Source organism: Rhinolophus ferrumequinum, chromosome 3 (assembly GCF_004115265.2).
Source record: "Rhinolophus ferrumequinum isolate MPI-CBG mRhiFer1 chromosome 3, mRhiFer1_v1.p, whole genome shotgun sequence".
In the NCBI taxonomy this organism is placed as follows: Eukaryota; Metazoa; Chordata; class Mammalia; order Chiroptera; family Rhinolophidae; genus Rhinolophus; species Rhinolophus ferrumequinum.
Genome location: NC_046286.1, coordinates 31,858,988 through 31,883,505, shown reverse-complemented (window position 1 = coordinate 31,883,505; position 24,518 = coordinate 31,858,988). Strand labels below are relative to the sequence as shown.

The 24,518-nt window shown below is 36.9% G+C and overlaps 1 protein-coding gene across 1 annotated transcript in view; it reads left to right on the top strand.

Annotated features, from left to right (window-relative positions):
* The first annotated feature begins 220 nt into the window (after window positions 1-220).
* Window positions 221-24,518, top strand: part of LMBRD1 (LMBR1 domain containing 1) — an 88,286-nt gene continuing 63,988 nt past the window's right edge. Inside the window, exons 1-3 of the mRNA XM_033103010.1 lie at window positions 221-477; window positions 6,099-6,275; window positions 12,937-12,997. Of these exons, the coding sequence (XP_032958901.1) occupies window positions 403-477; window positions 6,099-6,275; window positions 12,937-12,997 (313 nt within the window). The 5' untranslated portion in view covers window positions 221-402. The remainder of the gene's footprint in view (window positions 478-6,098; window positions 6,276-12,936; window positions 12,998-24,518) is intronic.

Sequence of the window (24,518 nt, the reverse complement as noted above, 5' to 3'; positions counted from 1 at the left end):
GTGGATAAAGTTGGCTTGGATCTCCATAAACACCTAGCCCAGCCCCGTGGCGATCCAGTCCCATCAGCTTAGCCGAATCAAATAGCATTTCAAAGAGGCTGTGTGGCTTTGAGACAACACACTCACTTAGACCATAGCATCATCTCTGTAGCTGTCAGCGGGGTGACGTCACGGCGTTCCCGGCGCGCGCCAGCCCTGCGCGTTCCTGGCCGACCCACCCCTCGCCCAGCCCATCGCCAGGGGACGCTCGTGGGCTGGGTTTCCTTGGCAACCACTTGCTCCACCCATTTCGTCCTCTTAACCTTTAGGGTGAGCGGGCGCCGCGGCCCTAGCACTCTCTCCCCTTTCCCCCTCCCCTTTCCCCACCCCCTCGGCTGTGGGCCGGCCGGGCCGGAAGCGAAGATGGCGGCGGTGGGAGCTGGCGCTGCTTCCGCGGAGCTGGTGATCGGCTGGTGCATTTTCGGCCTCTTACTACTGGTAGGGGAGGCGCTTGGAGTTTACCCAATGTTTAGACCGGTGGGAGAGAGGGAGGGGCCTGCCCTGCAGCTGGCCTCTCCGGGCCGGGGAGACCCTCCGCGCCCCGCCCCGCTCTTAGCTCGGACTCGGGGTCTCCTCGGCGCCGGAAAGGGGGCGGCGCTGGGGGGTGGGTGGAGGAGACGCTGATTTCCGGCTGCCTTTGCAGTCTTTTGCCTGATGACGTTTAACATCGCAGGTTTCCTTTCTCGAAACTCACCTTCATCCCTGACTTGAGCCCTGGGGCGGGTGGAGTTTGGGGACGGGGGAGACCCTCGGGGTTGAGAGAAGGGTGTAATGGCCTCTGGCACCTTGTCAGCGGGGAGCGCACGGTGGTGGGGCAGCAGCGCCTGATCTTTGCAAGTTCAGTGGGTGCTGGCGTAGTTGACTAGGGAGAGGGCCACTCTGCTTCTCCCAGCGCTGCCTGTCCGCTCCCTGCCCCCCAGCCCTTATCCTTAGGGTGGTTATCTCCAACCCTCTCTCTGTCCATTTTGTGATTGTCTTGATGACGTGAGTTCGTTCCGACTTAGAAGTTCCACATTCCTTTCCAGTCTTGACAGGTGTAGAACCCTGTGTAGGGCCAGCTGCAGCCCTCTTCACTGCCCGTATCAAGGCGTGTATACTACCATCTATATGTAGGTGCCTTCTTGTTTCTGCTTACCCAGTGATGGCCCGGATGGCCTAGTTTTTACTTCCCTACCTTATGTTAAAACTCTTGGGTTGGATTTTTTTTTTTTTTGGTGGGGGAGTCAATTTGTTTCTCGTCATACCCTTCCCTATTTCCACTCTTTTCTCTTTGTCTTCATTCGGTCCTGTTGTTGCTTCGTTTCCCAAATTATTTTGACCACTTTGTATTACAAAAACAAAAATCAAACCAAAAAAAAACCTTTAACTTTAGTTCTGGAAATCAAGACTTGTTTAATTTTACTTACTAGATGCCACTACGTGTCTGCAACTTATGTAGTATGTTTTGCTAGTAAATGTTACAGTAGAAACTCTACCAAGAAAATAAAATGTGAAAACTTAAGAAAAGGCATCTCTTGCTATGATACCTTCACTTTCCCAGAAGATAATACTGCCTTTACACGGGAACATGCGTTACTCCTGTGGAGGGAGAAAATGGAAACCCTAAAGATAGGCTGTGGTCTCTACAGCCCCATGCAGCCCTGTACTTGGAGAGTTCATTGGCTTTTTCCAGACTCATATTCATTTGGTTTAGAAGAGAACAAGCAAGCATGTAACCAGTATCAAAGTCTAGTGGGACTGTCTGGGCAGTTGTCAATTAATAACTATTTCAGGTACAGCAGTTGTGCTTTAAATAATAGGAAAATGCAAACAAAACAAAATGGGGCCTTTAAGAGTATCTGAATATAGGTGGGGAACCAAACATTATTGAAACAGGTATTTTAAGTACTGAAAATCACAAAGTATGGTTTTATAAGGAAATAGGACTTCAGAGAATAGAGAACTATATTGGAAGAAAGTGGAATTGAGGTAGACTTTGGAAAGATGAAGAAGGAAGGGAAGGCATTTGAGTTGGTGGTGTTACAGAAGGAAAAACATGAAATGAGAGGGGAATTAAGGAGTTTGAAACTGAATGTTGGAATAGAAAAAAACTAGTAATAAGGGCCATTATTTAATTTTCTGCAAATCTCTTTAATTCCTGACTTACTAGGACAGATCTGGATTCTCATGTCTGCTGCATTCAGTCTTTTGAGATATGTTATTTTGGTTAAAGTATATGAAGAAAATCCAGTTTTAGTGATATGTAGTGGGAAACAGAGGGGTGTTTTAGATAATTGTGGATGTTGTTCTTTAATACTACACCAAAACTCAATAAGTAGAAACTTCTTAAAGGTTAGTTGCAATATGGAATCAGAAATCCTATCAATGAACTTTTCATTCTGTTTCATTAAGATCCATGTTGTACTTTTAATGGATCTTTTCATCGTGCATGGTTTTATAACACGCATTTGGTCATTTAGAAAATATTGCTTCATTGAGTTATGCAAATCTTCCAAATACGTATATATTTCATTACATGATATCACAATTCCACATTCATTAATATCACCACTGACCTTATCAGAAGAAATCTTAGAAATAAGTATTGAGAAACCGTCAAGCTCATAGTTTTGGATATGTTTTCCAGAATTCTAATTTTTCATTATAAAGCTTGAAGTTTATCATTGGTAACAAATACTCAGTTGTTTTCCTTGAAGTGATAGGTTCCCTTTGTTAATTTCGACAAAATCTGCCAAATATCTAAGTCTGAATAACCACAGTGAGCTGTGCTTTCAAGTAACAGTGATGTTCCTTGCAAACACTGTCTCGTTTGGTTTCCAGCTCAAGTATTGAGGTACTGCCTTTCCTGGAGACGGCCATCACACCTTGATTTGCAGCAGAACTTAAATGCATACTTCATATTTCCCTCCACAGAGTATTAAAAAGACTCAAGCGTTGAAGTTTAATAAAGTTAATTTTTATTGCTTCATCAAGCACAGTCTTAAGTTAAATTGTATTTTTAAAAAATTTTTTCTTCCGTGTGTGTGTGTGTGTGTGTGTGTGTGTGTGTGTGTGATGGTGAAGAATACAGTAACTACTGGCACAGTTTGGTGCCATTGTCTTGATTCATGCTTAATTTGCTAGCAGTTTTACCAATGCAGATACCAGCGTAGTGAAAAAGACAAATGACATTTTAGTATTATGAGAATAATTTTCAAATTGCAAATCTTCAGGAATTGTTTTGGGACTGCCAGGGGTCTGGGGACTTCATACTTTGAGAACAGCTGCCAGTCATCTACAAAGAGTCAGAACACTAAGATTAATGACTTTTGTGATCTTGGGCAAACAGAATGGACTTCAGTTTCTTCTGCCACACAAGGAATGGTTAGATCTGGTTACTCCAAGACTGTAAATGTAAACCTAGTCTGTCTTTCCCTCTCCCCTCCCAAGGTACTCAATAATTTGGCTTGCACCACCTTTCAAATTGCATTTCCTGTTACTCTACAAGATAGTCTCCGTTTCTGTAAAGCAAGTTTACTCTTGTCACTCAAAAGTGAGGGTATCACCTGGGAACTTGTTAGAATTACAAATGGTAAGAGCCCACACCTACTGAATGAAAAGCTGCAGTTTAACAAGATTCCAGGCAGTATGTGTGCTTATTAGTTTAACAAACGTTTATCTATTCTCATTCCTACCTCTGCCCCAGAGGTTCTCAACCTTTACTGCTCATTAAAACCACCTTGGGAGTTTTTAAAAATCCTAAAGCCCAGACCAGTTAAATCAGAATCTCTTGAGAGGGGTTAGGGCCTGCTCTTAACCTTTCCTTGTAATTGTTAGCAAATTATATATTATTCCCTTTCACGAACGGTTCTAAGATGTTATTTTATATGACATTTAATAATAATTGTTGCTATTTGTTAACAAGTTAGAATGGCCAGGCACGGGTGCTGAACTCTTTACATCTCATTTAATTCTTTTAACCTGCTGTGAAAGAAGTATTCTTATTCCTATTCTATAGAGGAGAACTTTGGTTTATTTTATAACATAGTAACTACTGATAGACTTAACCCACATAAACCAAAAGCTCTTTGTGGTTCTCAGTTTAAAACTAAAGGGATCCTGAGACCAAAAAATTTAGGAATCTCTGGCTTAACTATTTTGCTGGTGTTTCTCTTTCCTTGTCATGTCTCTCTGCTATTGGCAGGCAAACTCCCTCCTCTGCAGTAATGTCTATCACTTTGAATGCTGTAAAAGTGCAGACCCTGAAATCCAACAAAAAATTTATTGAATACTTTGTGTCAGGTACCGCAAAGTATAGAAAGATAAGGCTCAGTTTCCAATGACTTTAAAATAAATAATAAAATAAACGTGTGAATGTTTTTAAAAACCAGTCATTAAAATATTAATATAAATAGCATTTTATGAAAAATAGTTTTCCAAAAACAAAAACTACTAAATAGTTAAGACAGAATTTGAGCCTAGGTTTTTTTTTTTCCTCCAACATCCAGCTTCCAAAGTCTATATTCTCTTCTCATTTTATTTTTTCCTGCTGTTCTGACACCAACTGAAATGTTATTAATATGAAGGAATTTACATGCAATAACTTGGATGGATTTCGTGTGCATTATGCTAAGTGAAAGAAACCAGGCTCAAAAGATGACATATTGCATGTAGTACTTTATGACATTCTAGAAAAAGCTAGAGCTGTAGGAACAGATAACAAACAATGGTTGTCAAGGGATGGGGAATGAAGAGGGGTTAATGACAAACGGGATTTTGCTGTGGTGATGGAAGTGTTCGTATATCTTGATTGTGGTGGGGGAATTTGGAAGCTGTGAAACTAGTTAGGTGGTGGTATTGGTTCAGTTCAGGCTCCTGAAGTAGGATACCCAGAAAGGAAGTAACAGTTAAATCTGTTGAAAAGAGTGAAATAACAAAAGAATGCTTTTGTTCCAGAGCTCTTACAAAGTTTACTTACTAGTAAAACAGGACTTCTTAAGTTTGGCTCAGACTGGACTCCTCAGGCATTTAGAGCGCTAATGCCTGGAGGAGCCTCACTCTCTGATTTAATTTATTTGTGGGGAGGGCATAAGGGTATTTAGAAACAGCGCAGGTGATTCTAACACACAGCCAAGGTTGCAAATCACTGAGTTAGTCTTTCTACAATCCCCTATTGTTGGGTAGAACAGAAGTTCTCAAAATGTGATCCTTGGACCAGCAGTAGCCTTGACCTGGGCAATTGTTCCAAATGCAGATTTTCTGGCTCCATTCCAGACCTCTTGAATCTGAAACTCTGGGACTGGGGCCCAGCAGTCTGTGCTTTAATAAGTTATCCCTGGTGATTCTGATGTCACCTCAAGTTAAGGAATCTCTAGACTGAAGTCCGATACTGTGTGTTAATCACTAGAAAGGAATTGGTAACTTTTAAGAGTACCAGGTGGGTTAGAGATGTCAACCTTAGTACCTGAGTGTACTTTTTCACCGGAAAGTTCCTTGCAATGTACATTTATCCATTTTTAGAGTTCACTTTTCTTTGTTTAATGCCCTTTAAAATTTGAATGATAGTATAATGTGTCAATTGCATAGTGATTATTGGCAGTTAATCTAGCTGAATGGTACTCTTAAACCGTCATAATGGGGCAGAAGTTAAGTTCAGTTCACGTTGTATTCTATGATGTTTCAGTAGTAAGCTTAGGATAGAACATCTAGTTATGTCTCCTTTAGGGTGGAGAGATCTAAAGGGGATAAGTATTCAAAGCTTGTTATAACTGACATTTTGTGAAACCATTAATGGTTGCACCGTGTTCGGTGAGGATATATGTAACTGAACTTTGTTAAGAATAACTTTTACTTGGTTTTGTGTCCTTGCATCTAAGTGAGGTTGTACTGCATTTATGAAGTAGGCTTTGAAATTATCGATCTTGAACAAGTTTATAAGGGGTAGTGGACCTACTGTACACATCTAAAAGAATCTTTACTTGACACAGAGTTTCCCATTGGAAAATTTCAAAAACATGCTAAAATCAGTTTTAGAGAATACATAGGGCAATAACAAAACATTTCTTTTTGTTCTATTTCAGGCTATTTTGGCATTCTGCTGGATATATGTTCGTAAATACCAAAGTCAGCGGGAAAGTGAAGTTGTCTCCACTATAACAGCAATTTTTTCTCTGGCAATTGCACTTATCACATCAGCACTTCTACCAGTGGATATATTTTTGGTTTCTTACATGAAAAATCAAAATGGTACTTTTAAGGTAACTGTTATCATACTATATGATGTTATTCCTTTAAAATTCTTGGCAATTAAGTGTTTAAGCGTAGCAGTCCAGTCCAATATATTGTGCTTTATTGTTGTCTCTGGGAATAAATGAGAATGGAAATGCAGCATAGGGGCTGAGAATGTGGCAACTAACATGAAGAGTAGAAACAGACTGTAACTGACATAAGAACGATTAACTTGACAACCCACCAAATGTGAAGAATGCCTTTTGTTAATCTGAAAATTATATTAAGTAATTGTAGGTTTTATTTTTGTGCCTCTCATAGCTTGAGATTTATTTGACTTGACTTGCATTAATGCACGAAATAAATAATTTAGAAGGGCTTTTGTTAGTGGCAGATCAGAATCTTGATCTGTATTTCACATTGAGTCTTTGAGTCAGTATGATACAGTGAAAAGACCACTAGGCTGGGAATTACAAGGACTAAGTTGTAGTCTTGGCTCTTTCCCCTAATACTTTGGTATCTTTCTTTTTGATATTTAAGACACGCTGTGTTTCCGTTTCTCTTTGTGTTTTTCTTTTTTTGGGGGGATGTGGGGCTAGTGACATTCACGAGAGTATTATTCATTTGAAGCTGGCCTATACTATACTAGTGCTCAAAAGTAGAACTGGGAAGATTTTTGAAGAACTTTTTCCCAATAAACTGTAGAACGTTATTTTCTCCAAAAAGTTATTGATGAATTCACTTGAGGTACTTAGTGAAAGACAAATACAAGTATTTAAGAATTAGTTTTTCAGACTTTATGCCACAATTGTAAATGTAACCATGTTAGAGTAAAAAGTATGCCACCGTGGCTTTAATGTGTCTCACCTTTAGGATAAATGTACAAATTGATGTTGTTTTCCATGATGAATTATGTTGTATCCTAATTTTTACAATGTGCATTTCTTAATCCTAAATGAGTGTATGTATTCTCTAACTTTCTCCATTTCCCCACAAATATTGAAGCCTCTAGACTGACTAAGGACTTGCTTATAAGGTATAATTATTTGAAAACTCCAGGTATCAATGATGGCTAATGTTTGGCTGAGGGACTGAGGGTGCCCGGGCTTTTCTGTCAGCAGGCACTCAACAATGTTTTCTCCATTTTGTCTTAGTTATCTTCCTAGCCATCTCTGCCTTCTTTTGGCAGCGTTATGTTGTAATATTGTTTGAACTGTTTCCTTTGACTTTTTTTCAACTATGGCACTATGTATATATTTTTTCCATACAAAGAGAATTTCTTTGTTTCTAGTTCTTTTTTATGTACGAAATAATTAACTTTATTAAAAAAAACAACTTTAAAGAATAGCTAGAAGTAGTCTATCACAATGTCTTGTATAGTTGGTCAGTAACTTAGTGATATATATATATACACACACATATATATATAGTGATATATATACACAGTGTACTAATCAGAGAAAATCAAATTGACACCTGAACAAATACTCTTTATTTTATACAATGTAAAATTAAAATTAGTAGTTAAGATATGGCATCAAAACATTTAATGTTTTGATAGCTAAAATGTTCATATCTTTTTCCCCCCAATGATGAATCTCTTTATGGCCTGTTACTAGATGTCAGCATTGAACTTCGTGCTACTGGTTCAATTGTACTCTCAAATGGTGGTAATTATATCTTAGAACTTTGTACTTGTCATTGCACCTTAAAAATATATTCATTTGCTTAATATCTATTAAGCTCGTAATATGTATCTGACAAATGTAGGTGCTGGAGATGAGCTATTTAAACAAATGAGGCTGCTGTTCTCATGGAGCTTACATTCTGTAAACAACAAAAGAAGCTAACTTCATGGTGATAAATTCTATGAGGAAATAGATTGATGTAAGAGTGTAATTAGTTGTGGGTAATTTAGAAAGGAGGATGGGAAGGCCAGATTGCTGAGGTTACTTAAGACCTGAATGAGGAGGAGCCAGCGGGTGAAGAGCGGGAGGGAGAGCCTTTAGGGAGAAAGGAGCAGCAGATGGAGAGGCCCTTGCGTAGGGATGAGTTCGGCGTGTTGGCTGTGGGGCAGTGTTTGGCCTTGTGCTTTGATACTAGCTGAGATCAAGAAGAAGGTGGGGACCAGATTGTTTATGACTATTAAGTCATGTTAATGAGTTTAGATTTTCTTCTAACTGCAATGTGAAGTTAATGAAGGTAAAACAGAAAGGTGAATTGGATTAGAGTCATGCTAGTAGAGGACAATGAGTACAAGTGGTATGTATTTTAGAGATAGAGTTGCTTGTATTTGCTGATGGATTAAATGTGAGACTGCGAAGGGAAAACAAAATTGGAGCACTGATGTACCCCTTAGAGAAATAGCCTAGAAGACTAATAGGGCATATGCATGCACATGGGCGGGTGAGAGAATGTAGAAGGAAGAGCTGTATTTTGGGTAAGTTCCCTTCAAAGTACCTATTGTATATATTCAAGTGGAGGTGTCAAGTGGGGAGTTGAAGCTTCAGGGTTGGGGTGAAGTATTTGGAGGTCTTCAGCACATGGATGGTGTGTAGAGCTATGGGCTGCCTAGTAGCTTGGAGACTGAGTAGTCAGAGAAGGGTTGGCATTGGAGCATGATTAGGGTGCTCCATCATGTAAAGACCAGTGAAGGGGAGAGACTGCAACCTGAGAGGTAGGAAGAAAAACAGAAGAGGGAGGCTGATGAAAACCTGGAGAAGAATGTGTTTCAAGAAGAGAGAATAATAACTTTTTCCAGTATGTTGAGAGGTGTAGTGAGAGAGGTAGGAAAGTGAGTGTTGGCTTTGGTGGGTGGTAACTAAAGGGCATGGAGAGTAATTTCAGTGGGGGCAGTGCGGTGGGTCAAGTTGGACTGGGTTAAATGTTGACAGTGAGGTGAGGAAGTAGTGCTAGGAATGCTGACAGTTTGTCAGTGAGAGTTGTCCTCCAGGTGGAGGAGGTGTTTTTATTTGTGGTGGTAGTTTGTGGATCCCTTTGTTGTTTAATGGAAATTACTGGAGTTTGTATACTTAAGCATTCCTTAGAGTCAGAGGAATTTTTGAGAGGGAAGAGAGGTTATTATTGCAGGTTCAATGTCCTTGAGAAGGCTATGGGATTTGGGGGGTGGGGGAGTCTCACCGGGAAAGGGTTGGCTGTAAATAGTATGGGCACTTAGCAGAAGGAAGAACTAACATTTGAATACAGATGGAATCTAGATTCTAGATTTTAGATTAGTAAATTGAGTGAGCTCATCTTTTGGCTTCAAATTATTTTAGATACCTTTAAGTCAGTGTTTTTCAACCATTGACATTTTGTGCTGGTTAATCCTTTGTTGTGAGGGACTGTCCTGTGCAGTGTAGATCTTTAGCAGACCCTTGTCTCTACCCACTAGATGCTGGTAGCATCCTGATCTCCCTCGCACCCCGTGTCTCCAGACATTGCCAAATGGCCCATGGGGGACAAAATCACCCCCGAGTAAGAGCACTCATCTAAGAGAGGTTATCAGGTAAAATTGAAGAGAGTCAACAGTAGTTTTGGGTTGGGCTGGGTGTTTCAAAAAGTCATCTTGACGAATGGGGAAGAGAATTTTATTTTGTGACTCATGACATCTTTGTTCTGTGGAATTTATATCCTTTTCCTTTCTTCTGAAATGTTCTCTAATATCCTCCATTTAGTATTAGTTCTTGATTGTCTTGCATGGCTTTGGGTCTTAAATGATTGAAGTTCTTTTTGCTCTCTACTGTGGGAGGCAGTAGTTTATAAAATGTATCAAGGGCATAGTGGTTCTCAAAATGTAGAAGACAGAAGGTTTCATAAACCTCTTTTGACAGTACATCAGATACTTTGGAGGCAAGACAGTGTATAAAAGCCAAATACACTAATAGTACTTGAGTGATGTTGTATATTTTATACATATTTTTAGCTTTAAAATAGTAACAGTAATACTCTCTTATTGCCACAAGATTTGTTTAAACAAAAGAACCCTGCAGAGTAAAATACACTAAATTTCAGTGAATCTTTGGCTTTAAGTTACCCTCAGACTTTCTATTTTTTTTTCCCTGAGGTTGGGGTCTTGTTCAGTTTCAAAGTTTAACTTTTAACAGATTCTCAATGGGTACAGTAATAAATACCTCATGGGGTTGTCTTGGAAATTGGTAAGGAGCTTGCATAGGGATAGATGTAATTATCCTATTTCAAAAAATGTTCAACTTTCAAAAATCTTTTTAAACTTCTGTTTGATGTATAAACAATCACTAAAGAAATACAGCTATTAGGAGCTGAAGCTTTGATCATGTACGTATTCATTTGGGTACTTGAGTCATCCATGAAAAAATTTCTAATCATTGCATAGAATTCTCCGCAGTGTTTTTCCATTCCCATGTGGTGAGTACTACTAATATTTACACTTTCTTTCCATTTTTCTGTATATGTATGGGTGTTTCTTCCAGTACATATTTTAGACAAAGACTGCATGTATTAAAACTGTTGGTTGCAACTTGTTCTGTTTCCCCCTACTCAAAAGTGCTTCATGGATATCCATCTATGCCAGTTTCTATAGATTTCACTGTTTTTAATGTCTGTATGGTATACATGTTATCAATGTATAGCAATACATTTCACGGTTTCTCTCCAGGCATTTAAATTGTCTTCAGTTTTTTTTTTTTTTTTCCGTTGTGGTTATTTTATTATTATTTTTTAAAATATTTTAAACAATGTTACCCTGAATAGTTTTGGATATAGGGTTCTTGGGTAAAAAAAATCAATAAACATTACTTGGTGCAGGTTGGAATTTATGGGGATAAGGATCAGTAAGTACACAAGCTCTTGTATGTTTGACATTCTGCGAAGAGGTGAGCTTTTCAGCAGAGGTACCTCTACCTCCTTTTGTTCTCTCTTCTTACAGTGCAAGCAGAAGAGTGGCCTTACAGGTAGATAAACACTGTGGACCTGGGTACCAAGTAGTGTGAGCTCAGATACACGCTGTTCACGGGCACAGGACCCTCCAGTTGCTGAACACCTGGAAACTTTGGGCCCCGGGGTCCCATGAGTATGTGATGACTGTGATGGGGTGCAGCTCCTCCTCCTGTGTGGGAAGGGGAGGCCCCCTTGGGCTGCTTGTTGCTAGGATAGATTCCATCCCAGAATGTCTAGGTCATAGACTCGCTTTCTTACTGTCACTGTGTAGTAGATGGCTTTTCCTCCACATTTGCCACTACGGGATATTATTCATAGTTAAATTTTTGTCACTTAGGTAAATGAAAGTTTACTATAGTAATAGATTTTTATGTTTTCTTAATAAAGTTTAGTAATTGAGTAAATTCCTCATTGTTGGTCTTATTCAGAAAATTTCCTAGCTCTTGCCTGTGTTTTTCAGATGATTTTCAGAATCAGCATGTCAAAATATCCCCTAGTATACTGGATTTTTCGGTGACAATATTATAGTTTTTATAGACTAATTAGGAGGGATTTGATATTTACAATCTTTTCACGTGGGAACATGTGACTTTCTATTTATTTTGATATTTTTTGTAGTCCATAATTGCTAGTTTTCTTTATATTGTTAACATAAATTTTTATTTAGCTTATTAAATTTTTTATAGTCTTAATTGTTACTGGAAAAATCCTGTCTTTTATTATGCATTGTGTGTCATGGTTTTGTATTGGTAGTGCTAAATGTGTATTTTCTACATTTTTTGTTCTTTCAGGTGTTTATCAGTAAAAAAAAAAAAATAATAAATTATTTTAGAATTAAATATTGATACCCTTCCTTAAGAGTGCTTGTAGTGGGATGTTGATACTGACTTGAGCTCTTAAAATATATAGAAAAAAATTGACCTAGATACCGATTTGAGTCTTGCTACTTAATAGCAGTGACCAAGTCACTTAGACTCTCCAGGTTTAATTTTCTATATACATAAAATTGAAGATATTCAGAAGACTTGCCATTATACCTCAATTCTAATTCATTAATGTAGAGATTTTTTTATTTGAAAAGATTAATTTGAATGAATTTTCTAAGTTAAATTGCTCAATTTAAACTAATTTGAAGAACATTGTGAGAAATGAATTAAAAGGAACTTACATTGATTGTTCTTTTAGGTATTTTTTAAAAAATATGTATTGTGCTCAAATATCTTCTTTCTAGAATACAAATCATTATTTGTCACTCTGCATAAAAAGTCATCGCTGTTTTCCAGTGCCCTTAGGAGAAAGTCCAAAATACTTAGCATGTCCCCCAAACCTATGTCTTTCCCCTCCCTCACTCCCCTGCTTTCTCTTACCTTTCCAGATGTTCTAGTGACCTGTTCAGTGTTTTGCAATTTTTCAAACTCTCCATGTATGTTCCTTTCTTCCCTCCTTCCTACTATTTTTTTTCCTCTTTTTTCCTGAGAACAACCTGTCTTCCTTTAGGTTTCATGTTTACAGTTGTTTTGGGAAGCAGTCCTTGATCTCAAATCTGAGTTAGGTGCCTCCTGTTGATATGTGTTTCCCCACAATTATGTTATCATCTTATCTCAGCATTTGCCTGTTGAATTTTGTGTGTTTACTTGTCTGTCACTTCTTGAAGGCATAGACCTGCTTGAGTTGACGAATTTATAAGTGATACTCAGTCATATTAATACTTAATTATAATCGTTAAACAAATGAATGTTTTACTAATTTGCTATTGTTTGCTTTTTGTTCTAGGACTGGGCTAATGCTAATGTCAGCAGACAGATTGAGGACACTGTGTTATATGGTTACTACAGTAAGTATCTTTCAGTTTCATTTCCTATCTGGGCTGCTAATCAAAATGTAGAATAAAGCTACATCAACATTTTTAATTTTGATGTCTCATTTGAGATTACTGTTCAACATCAGAAATAATATAGCATTCATTCTCATAATCCTGAAATTTCTTTTACCTACTTTGCTTCATTTAGGTTCACTTTTAGCACTTCTTTGTAGAGTTTCAATCAAGTTACTTTAAATCTCAGGTCTCTTCCTTTGTTATCCTTACCAATTTCCCACTTGTGCTCTTGATTAAAAAAAAAAAATCTCAGATTCCTAGAAATTTTTTCTAATTATTGACATGTAGAGTGTTCCCTCTGGGGAGTATGTAACATCAAGTTTACTGTACTATACAGAGTTAGTTTAATTCAGGGGATTATGGTTGATTGGTCCTTCACTCCTTCTCTTCCTTTTCCTTCCCTAATGTTGGATTATAAAAGCTTTATAATAACCACCTAAATGTTTCCAAAATTTTTTCTTTGAATAAACATATGACTTGAGTTTTTATAAAAATGTGTTAGGAAATGGCTGTCATTTTTTTTTTCCCCGCATTAAATCAAGATGTTGAATAAGATTTCAGGACACTAAATTGAAAACTGAAAAAGCGCCTGCAGAAATTTCTATTGATGGGATAATTCTTAAAGGGTTTTATTGGATTTTTTTTGGTGCTAACCTTTGCCTTTTCTCTTGATCTAAAATCTGTAAGACCCATAAAATTCTATCCCTTTGGTGTAGATTTTAGAAATGTTTTTATGGTATTTTAATACAGAATGTTTGTTTCTGATGAATAAATTAAATATATATTATAAAATTTAAATTTGACCAGTTAGGTTAAAACTTTTGAAATAGTGCTGTATTAAGTAGAATGTTGTGTTTTCAATATAAATTTATTGGAAGGATATAAATCACATCTTCAAAAACAATTTTGGGGTAAGGGGTTTGTCTCCTATGTGACATTAAAGTGTATTTATGCTGTAGGACATGTGACAAGATAAGTCAAATTTTACATTAGTGCAGTCCAGGTGTATAGAGCATATCTTATTATTGAACCTAGAGGCTAGTGGATTAATCTATTATAACCAAGGTTACAGAAACTTCTAAGCTGGAATGTTAATTCATGCAGCCTTTTCAGTTGGTTTCCTGAAGAGAGTTAAGCCTACAGGAAATGATTTTAGTGAGTGTCTTTCTCAATTGTCCCAGGATAGTGTGTCCCCAGTATTGTTTTAAATGCATGGGAGCTGAGTTAATCATTATAAACAGTAGATGACTTAGGGATTTTGGGTTTGATTCCCTGTAGAACTTTGGTTGTAGTGGGAGGTATAACTACCTTGTGATGGAATAGTTGAGACATTGAGCTAGGGAAGAAATTTGCATAAGCCAAATTATGAATAGATTTCTTGATGACCATGGAACCAAAGCAAGAAGATTTAATTTGATAATATTGATGGTTGTTGTCATAAAATTGGTCATATTTATTTTCGCCATTGCTAATAGGCTTTTGACTTTGACTCAGATGGTGGCCTACAGCTAGGAGCCTGAAAGGATTGTATAGCTTCTAAGACAGCCACTATCTTGAAGCTTAGCTGTTGCTCCAGAAATGCTAGTTAGTATCTGACTACTTATTAGACGTTTTCTCCTGGATCCTGAAGACTACACAAAATTCAAACAATGTAAAATGCGGTTTTAATCCATCCCCTCTGTGAGATGCTATGGTTCATCTAATCTCTCCTAATACACCAACGCATTGGCATTGTCTAACCTTGCCAGGCACTGTGCAAGACTCTCACATTGAACATTTTGTTTGATTTTCATTAGTGTCAGTTTTTGGATGTATTTTCTTACATTTTGCAGATGAGGATATTGATATTTAAGAGATGTTAAAGATCACCTCATTAACGAGTGACATAGTCCAACTTGGATGTTATTTCCTAGGCTGGAGCTGCTTGCCGTTTAATGAGCGCCTTTTGATAAATAATTCTGAGGATGTTATCTGTGGGAACGCTTAGCAGGGCTGAAGCCCCAGGGCCGCTTCAAAAATCATCTGGGAACCTTTAGTATTAATACTAGACTGCACCCTGAGGGCTTCTGATTTCCTGTGGCATCCTGTTAACATCACCACTGTTCTCATCAGGAAAATGTTGTATATTGGAAAGATGTAAGGCTCTAAGTTTGGTGGATTCAAGTTTTCCAAAACTTCTAATTTTTTCTTGAAAGTTCAAGTTTTATCATTGGCAAAAAATACTCTCCCTTTCTTTGAAGTGGCAGGTTCACTTTATTCATTTTTGAGAAAGTCTGCCTAATACTCAAGTCCGGGAACTATTGCTGGTCTCTCAGTTGTTTTTTCAAGTAAAAATGGAGTTCTTTGGGGGGAAAAGTGACTAGTGTAGCTCACAACTGAAATAGCAGAAATGCTTCTCAGAAATATGCTTTATATGTACTTTCCTTCACACAAAATATTAAAACCCTGAATCAAACTGCCCCCGCTGGTGAGTGCTTGGTGGTGAAGAATACAATAACTGCTAGTGGAAGGGCAAACAATGTCTTAATATTAGTATGAAAATAATTTTCATGCTGTGGACATGCTGAAAGGGTCTCTGTTAATCCTAAGTTCTGGAAGCTACATTTTTGAGAACCTGATGTTTCAATAATGGAATTTTGGGTGCTGTTTTCTGGAAAGTTCTCAGAAATTAGGCGGATGGCTGCTTGTACCCACTGGGTACGTCCCAGCTGTTGATTGCTTAACAGTTCTCAGTTAACTGAAGCTGCCTGCAAAGGAGATAGTTTCCTGGAACTTGTTGAAGGAAGAGAGGGTAAAGTTGTTTATTTCTGTCCCTTTGCCCTATACTCATGGGGACACTGTTCTCAGAAGGAGACTCCCTAATCATCTGTGTCTTCAAACTTCTCTGATATTTTCTTGTAAAAAACTGCTTTTGTCTGACTCTTTCATTTTCAGTTCTGTTTTAATCTCATGTTTGAGCCTCTTATGCTAGCTCTTATCTTTTATGTATGTTTAACCTTTTATCTGAATTCTATTTTCGTTTCAAAATTATTTTTGCCTTAATTCTTACCTTTTATTTATTATAATTTATTATAAGTGTTTACTTCAGTCTAATGTTTTTTCTAACCGTTCTCGACATTTTTAGTTTTAGTTCTTTGGCCATCTACTTTAATTTCTTTTAAGTGAATTTTTCTTTTACCTAATATTTTTCCTAACTTCATATTTTGAGTTTTCTTGAATGCAGGGGTTGTAGAAATGGGGAGAGCCCAAACCATAAGCAGAAATTATTTAAGGCTGTCGCATAAAGCCATCTGCAGTTGTCCTGTCACCTTCTCTGGGACACTTTCTCCTCTTGACATCAGTTCTCAGGCTGCTATTTTTGTGTAGATATAAATTGAATCATATAGTATGTATGGTTTTCTGTTAGGCTTCTTTAATATTGTTGCAGGTAACAGTACAATGTTGATTCTCATTGCTGTATAACATTCCATTGTAATAACATAGCATAGTTTGTTTATCCATTCTAATACTGATGATCAGTTGGGTTGTTCAGTTTTTGGCTATTTCAAATACTGCTGCTATGAGGATCTTGTACAAAGACAGTTAAAAAAAAAAGCTTTACTGCATTGTTTTCTATTGTATGGATGCACTTATTGAAACAATCCCAGATTATTATGTGTTTAATAATTTTTACTTTTTTCTATGAAGCAATTCTACTGTGAAAATAGAAGTGTGTCAAAGTGTATGCATGTTTATTTCTATGCTAGCCTTTTAGAGGACCTAAAAGAGTCTTTAGGAAGTTTCTCCACACTCCCTATTGGCTAATTGCTGAAAAAATATACCTGAAGTCTTTACTTTGTATTTTGAACTTAAAGTTTACAACCTTCTAGTGTCTAATTTGAGAGAGTACCATGGGACTTTGAAGTCACTTATCTTTTCTATGATTTCTCCACCTGTGAAATGGCAATATAATAGTTGTACCTACTTCACAGTATTCAGAATGTGAAACATGTGGTTAGTGCTAAATAGGTGTTATCTGCTATTTTAATTTCAAATCAGCTAAAAGAACATGAGAAATAAACCTCAGTGCAATGATATGGGAAAATTAATATTGAAAGAATTGACCTCGCATCTCATTAGATTTACAGCTTTTGACGCCATTGTCTTGAAAACATCTCTGATATATTTCATTGCTTTCCCAGACAAGATAGAAAGATCGGGGCTAATTTTGGGGTTGTTTTTTGGTTTGGGTCTGAAAAGTTGTTTTTGATGAGATAACAGTTATATCCTATCTCCTGCTTTCCCTTTTTAAAAGAATGTGCTTAATCACAGGGGAGTTTTCCAAGTGTTTTCTGTTTAGGTTTGCTCCAGAGAGTCGCTAGATAATGACTCCTTGAGATTTAGTGGCCTAAAAATTTGTTTCCAAGAGGAAATATTAAAACAAGTGCTTTCTTGGACTTACAGCTAGTGTGACTTACACATTCTGTCTCTAAACAAACTACTAATTTGTCAAATTAATGTCAATTAATTTGTCAAATTAATATCCTTAGCACTCCAGGAGAGAAAGAGAGATACAGGTTCTTGATTTTCCTTTTTACATTACTCGTGCTTTTTGAGTGCCTTTGCTGGTTCTTTCTCTTCTTCCTGGCCTCTTTAATGTGTACGTGCCCCAGGCTTCAACCTTTACACCTATTCTCCGTCTCAGTTAATCCCTTGGTGATCTTATACTGTTGCTTGATTCTAAATACCATCTTTATGCCAAACTCGTGGATTCAAATCTTTGTGCAGAGCTCTCTTGAGCATGATATTCCTGTGGCCAATTGTCGATGACAATTTCTACCAAGAAGTTAAAGACATCTGAAATTTAACGTTTCAACAAGTGACCCACATTCTGTTATACTGCATAAATTTCTTTGTTTCAGTAAATAGCATCTAGAAGGATAGAGTTGCTGAGGCCAAAAACCTTGGAGTCATCCTTGAGTCTATTTTTTCACATTTTGTATCAAATATGGCAGAACATTTTCTTGTTTGATTTTTCACAATCTTTCCAGAATCTGACCACTTCTCACTGCTGTCTTAGTCAGTTTCTCTCAGTTCTGGTGGCTGGGAAGTCTAAGAGCAAGGTGCTGATAGATCTAGTGCCTGATGAGGACCTGTTTCCTGTTTGGAGATGGTTGCCTTCTTGTTCTGTTTTTACATGGCAGAGATCAGAGAGAGAGAAAACAAGATCTCTCATGTCTCTTCTTATAAATATTACTTCCATGTTGTTAAAATGGAATGATCTGATGGTGTGATTTTATACATGGCCAAATAAGAAAGTTGCTAGATCATCTTCTCCAAAAGCATAAGAAAATTCACAAAGAACAACTTAGTGTTTTAGAAATCAACCAAAAGTATACAACAGCCTGAGAAGTATTTATATGTGAAAACTGGTAAGGACAGTGATAGTTGGTAGTATTTTAGACTAGGTCTATTACCTCTCTCCTTACCCCTACCTCCCCAGCATGGTTATGTTTTGACCTGAATAAAAATTAAAATGCAACATCTGGAAATTTCTGAGATGCTGCTAAAGTAGTGCTTAGAGGATATTTTTTGGCTTCAAATTCCCCCATTAGAAACTAAGTTTCAAGTGCCTAAACTTCTATATCAGGAAAATAGAAAAAGCAAAGCAAAATGAATTCTGAGGAAGCAGAAGAAAGACAGTAATGGTTAGAGTAGAAATCAATGAAATAGAAAACAGGAAAACAATAGAGAAAAAAACCATTTTAATGAAAAGTAGGTTCTCTGAAAAATAATAAAATTGGTTAATTCTTTTGCTTGATGGAAAGGGAAAGGAAAAAGGGAGAGAGAGAGGGCAGGGACAAAGATAAGGGAGAAGACGGGAGAGGAAGGAGGGGAGAAGGGAGAGGGAGGAGAGAGATGGAGAGGGAGGAGGAAGGGAGAGAGAGAAAAGAGAGGGAAGAGAGGGGGAAAAGAGCCAGGGCGAGAGGGGAAAATGGGAACAGGGAGTGAGAGAGGGAAGATACAAGTTATCAAAATAAGGAATGAAAGGGGGACATTACTGCCAACATTACAGAAATTAAAAGAATTATAAAGGAATATTATGAAGAATTTTGTATCAGTTAATCAGACAGTTAGATGAAGTGGGCAAATTCCTAGAAAGACATAAATTACCAAAAGTTACTCATGAAAAAATAGCCCTATAGTGAGTAAAGAAATTGAATTAGTTATTTAAACTAATTCCCACAAAGATAACCCCATATCCAGATTTTTTCACTGATGAATTTTATCATATATTTAAACAAATTATACCAATCCTTCACAAACCCTTTACAAATACAAATCCTTTACATATAGAGGGGGGAACACTTTCCAATCCCTTCTGGAGGCCATTATTACTTAGATCCCAAAGTCAAACAAAGATATTACAAGAAAAGGAGACTATGGGCTAATATTCCTCATGAATATAGATACAAAATCCGTAACAAAATTTTAGGTAACTAAATTCAGCATTACATATTATGTGCAATGCCACTACAAAGTGAGATTCATCCTAAGAATGCAAGGTTGGTTTGATATCCAAATATCAATTCATGTAACATACCATATTTATAAAATAAAGGACAAAAACCACATGATCATTTCAAAAGACATGAAAAAAAACATCTATTTTTACAAAATCCAGTATCCATTGCTAATAGAAACTCGGCTAATTAGTTGCAGAAGGGAAATTCCTCAGTCTGAGAAAGATCATCTCTGAGTAACCTACCACTAATAGTGGTGACAGACTGCACGCTTTTTCTCTAAGATTAAGAACAAGGCAAGAATGTCTTGTTCAAAATTGCTGTTGAACATTGTAAGGGGGGTTCTAACTAGTGCAATAAATCAAAAGGAAGAACAGGAGGGAGGGAAGGAGGAAGGCATCAGGCAGGCATTCAAACTGGAGAGGAAGAATTAATACTTATTTTCTCAGCTGACATGTGATCCTATTTGTAGAAAATCTCAAGGAATTATATATAAAGACAAATAGAACCGATAAACAACTTTAGCCGGGTCATAGGATGCAAGATTAATATGAAAACTAGAAACTGACAGTGCAAATGAAATGAATAAAATGATTCCACTCACAAAGCATCAAAAGGAAAAAAAAAACCTGAGAATACAGTTAACGAAAGAAATGTAAGACACTGAAAACTACAAGAAATTGTTGTTAGAAATTAAAGAATATCAAAATAAATAAAGCAATATTTCATGTTAATTGATTAGATGACATAATATTGTAAAAGTGGTAATTGTGGCTGTGTTCGTTCAAATTGACCCACAGCCTTGTCATTTATTTTTTTAAAGAAATTGACAAGTGGATCCTAAAATTTATGTAGAAATGCAAAGGATCTAGAGTAGCCATAAACAATTTTGTAAAAGAATAACAGAATTACATCCTGAATTTTAAAACGTACTATAAAACACAACAAACAAGGCATTATAATACTGCAGATGGATATAAGTATATAGAGCCATAGTATTCAGAGACTAAAAGCAGACCCTTACATTAAATGGTCAGTTGATTTTCAACAGCTGTAGCCATTCAATTCATTTAAAAGAAATACACAAAAATTAACTTAAAATCAATCATAGAGCTAAACTAAAGTATAAAACTTTGAGAAGTCAAAAGACATAACTTCATGCTGTTCACATGGACACAGTTCTCCGATGCGACACCAGCAGCTTTGTGCATGAGAAACCTGGTGAATTCTATTTTATAAAAATGAAAAATCTTGCCTTTAAAAAACAATTTAAAGAATGAAGGTAAACCACAGACAATTTAATTACACAAACAACTTTAAAAAATGGGCAAAATATTTGAATAGACATTTCACCAATAAGAATATATAAATTGCTTATAAGCACATAAAAAGGTGTTCAACGTTGTTAATCATTAGGGAAATGCAAATGAAATCCCCAATGAGATGCTACTGCGCATCCATGAGACTGGCTATGTTTTAGTTCATGCTGCTACAACACTATACCATACACTAGGTGACTTAAGCAACAAACATTTATTTCTCACAGTTCTGGAGACTGGGAGGTACAACCGTGTTTCCCCGAAAATAAGACCTAGCCGGACAAACATCTCTAATGCGTGTTTTGGAGCAAAAATTAATATAAGACCCGGTCTTATTTTACTGTTTTAGAAGACCGGGTATAATATACAATATAATATATAACAATATAATATAAATGATATAATATATAAATAATAATAATATGAGTGTTATATATAACATAATAAATACCAGGTCTTATATTAATTTTTGCTCCAAAAGTCGCATTAAAATTGATTGTCTGGCTAGGTCTTATTTAAAGGGAAACACGATAGGATCTTCTGAATTTTGATTTAGCTGTATACATGACCCTTAGAATGATGCCGAGAACATACTCAGTGGCTATTTGTTGAATTGAATACATATTATCAGAGGAGATAATCGTGAGATTTGTTTTCAAAATTCAACTGATATGTTTACATGGGTAGATTATTCTTTAACTTTGCATTCCTCGGAAGATCCTAGATTGGTCTTAAGGGTGCCTTTTTTGGTTTGGTTTTAAATCTGGTGGAGTTGATTTGCTGTCTTGTTTAGGATTCTTTTAAAAATTGATTCATAGGTGAGACTGGTCTGTAATTTTCTTTCATCTTTTTCTTGTCAGGTTGGAGTATCAAAGCTCTGCTAAGCTTCATACAGTGAATTGAGAATTGCTCTCTCTTAGAGAATGCTGTGGACCAGAGGGCACTATATGGTTCTCTTTCTCCCATACTTTGTGTACGTGTTACCGATAACTTAGTGAGCATGGCAGTTTGTACTATTATTCCTAGTGAACTACTCACAAACGTTTTGCTTCTTACCTTGCAGCTGAGCTCTGCTAGTTTAGAATTCTTTAATAGCCATCTGGGAGTACTTCCAGCAAGGGTGAAACAGTAGTTTCACTGAATTAGGAGGTGAGATTTCTACTTGACCATTTTTGTCTCCTTACCTCATTGAATGAACAGGGCAATACTAGTTATCAGATCAGTTGGAGTGATTCATGCTGATTATTGAATCACTAGTAGGGTTGCTGCTGCACAGTGAAGACAAGTATATCTTGAAACCAGAGGATGCTGTGGCACTTCTGTGGAACATGCTACCATGTTCAATGGCAAAAGTTAACTGAGATCTATTACACTTACCCTCACAGGCAGGATCACCAAGGGCTCAGGATAGCTCAGGAGTGAATGTTTGGGCTCCTCCATTTCTTGTACCAGATTCTGTTTCAGGAATTACACTTGGCTGCTATTAACAGGTTGGAAATACATTGCTTAACTAGTACAGTGGTTTTTCAGTGTCACTTCAAATAAGTTTGGAGATGGGCTCTCTGGGACTGCTATGGCAGCGTCATGGCATCATGAGGGTCCTATGCTTGTTTCTTCTCTGCCTTCTACCCTTAGTACATGACTTCCATCTGAAGGTTACCACAGAATCCAAAATGGTTGTTGGGGTTTAAGGTGTCACACATTCATTTCAGGCAGGAAGCAGGAGGAAAAGGGAAAGACAAAAGGGAATGCCAGCTGAAAGGAAAATGGGTACTGGATATGTTTCTACCAGTCTTACCCCCAGATTTCTTAAGCTGAGCAAATGGGATAATTTTAGAAGGCTTTTATTAGAGTTCCCAAAATATCTTTATACTTTGACCATCTAAAACAAAAAGCTGTGTAATGATTAATTGTACTATCACAATATTGACTAAATTACTCTTTGTCTTAGTGTTTTCATTGGTAGCTGGGAGGAATAAAGAATGTCTAAAAATTCGAAAGGCTAATGTATCGAAATTAATTTTCATGGGAGTTATAATTTAATGACAAACAGTTTTTAAAAGATAGGTTGTTTGCTTTGTGTAATTTAAAAAAAATCACAAGAATTGTCATGCAATCTTTGCCACAGATTTTGTCCATGGCCTTTTTGTTCATGGTTCTCTGTTAACTTGTTTATGCTAGTTCTTGATAAGTTATTTTAAAAGAGAACTTGTTTTATGAGTTTAATTTTTGCCAATTTCTGTGGACTTGAGGTTTTAAAATATTTTCTTAATATATTTTCTTTGATGTTAGTGGGACTGTTAAACCAATAGTCTGTTTATCTTTTACTTGCTACTAGCAATCTTTGAACAAAACATTTACAAGTAAAAGCTTACTTTATAAAGATGTCAGGATATGAGAGTGTCGTCACTGTTCGAGTTAAGAATAATTTTCCTTTGAAAATAGCTATTAGTTTAAAGTAGAACATGAAAAGAAGCAATTTCTCTGTTTCATGATAGTGGTAGCTGCAATTTTAGTTTTCATTTACAGATCTATAAGCCCAACTTGACATTAGAATTGATCTGAAACACATAAAAATGTTAACTTAATTCTGTCTTTACAGTTTAACATTTACGAGCTAAAGGAAGAAATCTATATGAAGGACACTGAGAAAGAACAGTGTAGTAAGTAACACTGAACCAGGAGCTTAGAATGCGGTGTCAGGAAACAAAGATTGAGAGCAGTTGTTCTACACCTATTTTGGGTCACAGACTGCTGAGGGGATAATATAGTCAGTCTCTCCATAATAGTGTGTTTTTTCCACCTCTTTCCTCTAGGTGTTGATTTCTAAAAACTGTCTTTTTTTGGATATGCCAAACAGCAACATATGAGAGTTTTGTTTATTGTACATCCTCATGTCTCTGTATCGTCAGCAGCTGCCCCAGCCACTCTTTTGACTTGCGTCATAATAGTTTTGCTAGTTTTAGAATTTCCTTAAATACAATCATAAAAAATGTATTCTGGTGTCTAGGCTTGTTTTATTCTGCATAAGGTCTGTAAGACTCATTCTTATCTCATGTATCTGTAAATTCTCATTTTATTGCTGTATAATAGCCTTTTGTATGAATGTAACACTCAGTTTGCTTATCCATTCATCTGTTGATGGACATTTGGATCATTTCCAGTGTTTGTCACTGTGCATAATATTGCTGTGCACATTCTTGTGAAAGTGTTAATGCCGCTTACCCAATGTTCAACTCTCACATATCTTCAGGAGGGCCTGCTTGTATGGCTGACCCTTGACCAACTCGTGGGAACCCAGCCCTTGGGATGTTCCTTGTGTTAGTAATTGATAAGGTGGTTTTATACAAGTGAATACGAACCATGTGTAGAAGCTTGCTTAGATTGTGCAAAACATGATCTATGGTGAATACTTGCTTTGCTTGTTGGCAAGGTCTGTAGTTTTGGAAATCCTAGCTTGTCACTTGGGCATACGTGCCTGTATTACAGTCCCCAATAAAAGCCCTCGACCCTGCAACTCAGGCAGGCTTCTCTGGGCAGAAACACTTTGCGTCTGTTATTGTACTTCAGTGCTAGAGGAATAGAATTGTTGGGTCATATGGTAGGTGTATGTTGAACTTGGTAAGAAAACTACTAAACAGTTTTCTACAGTGTCGT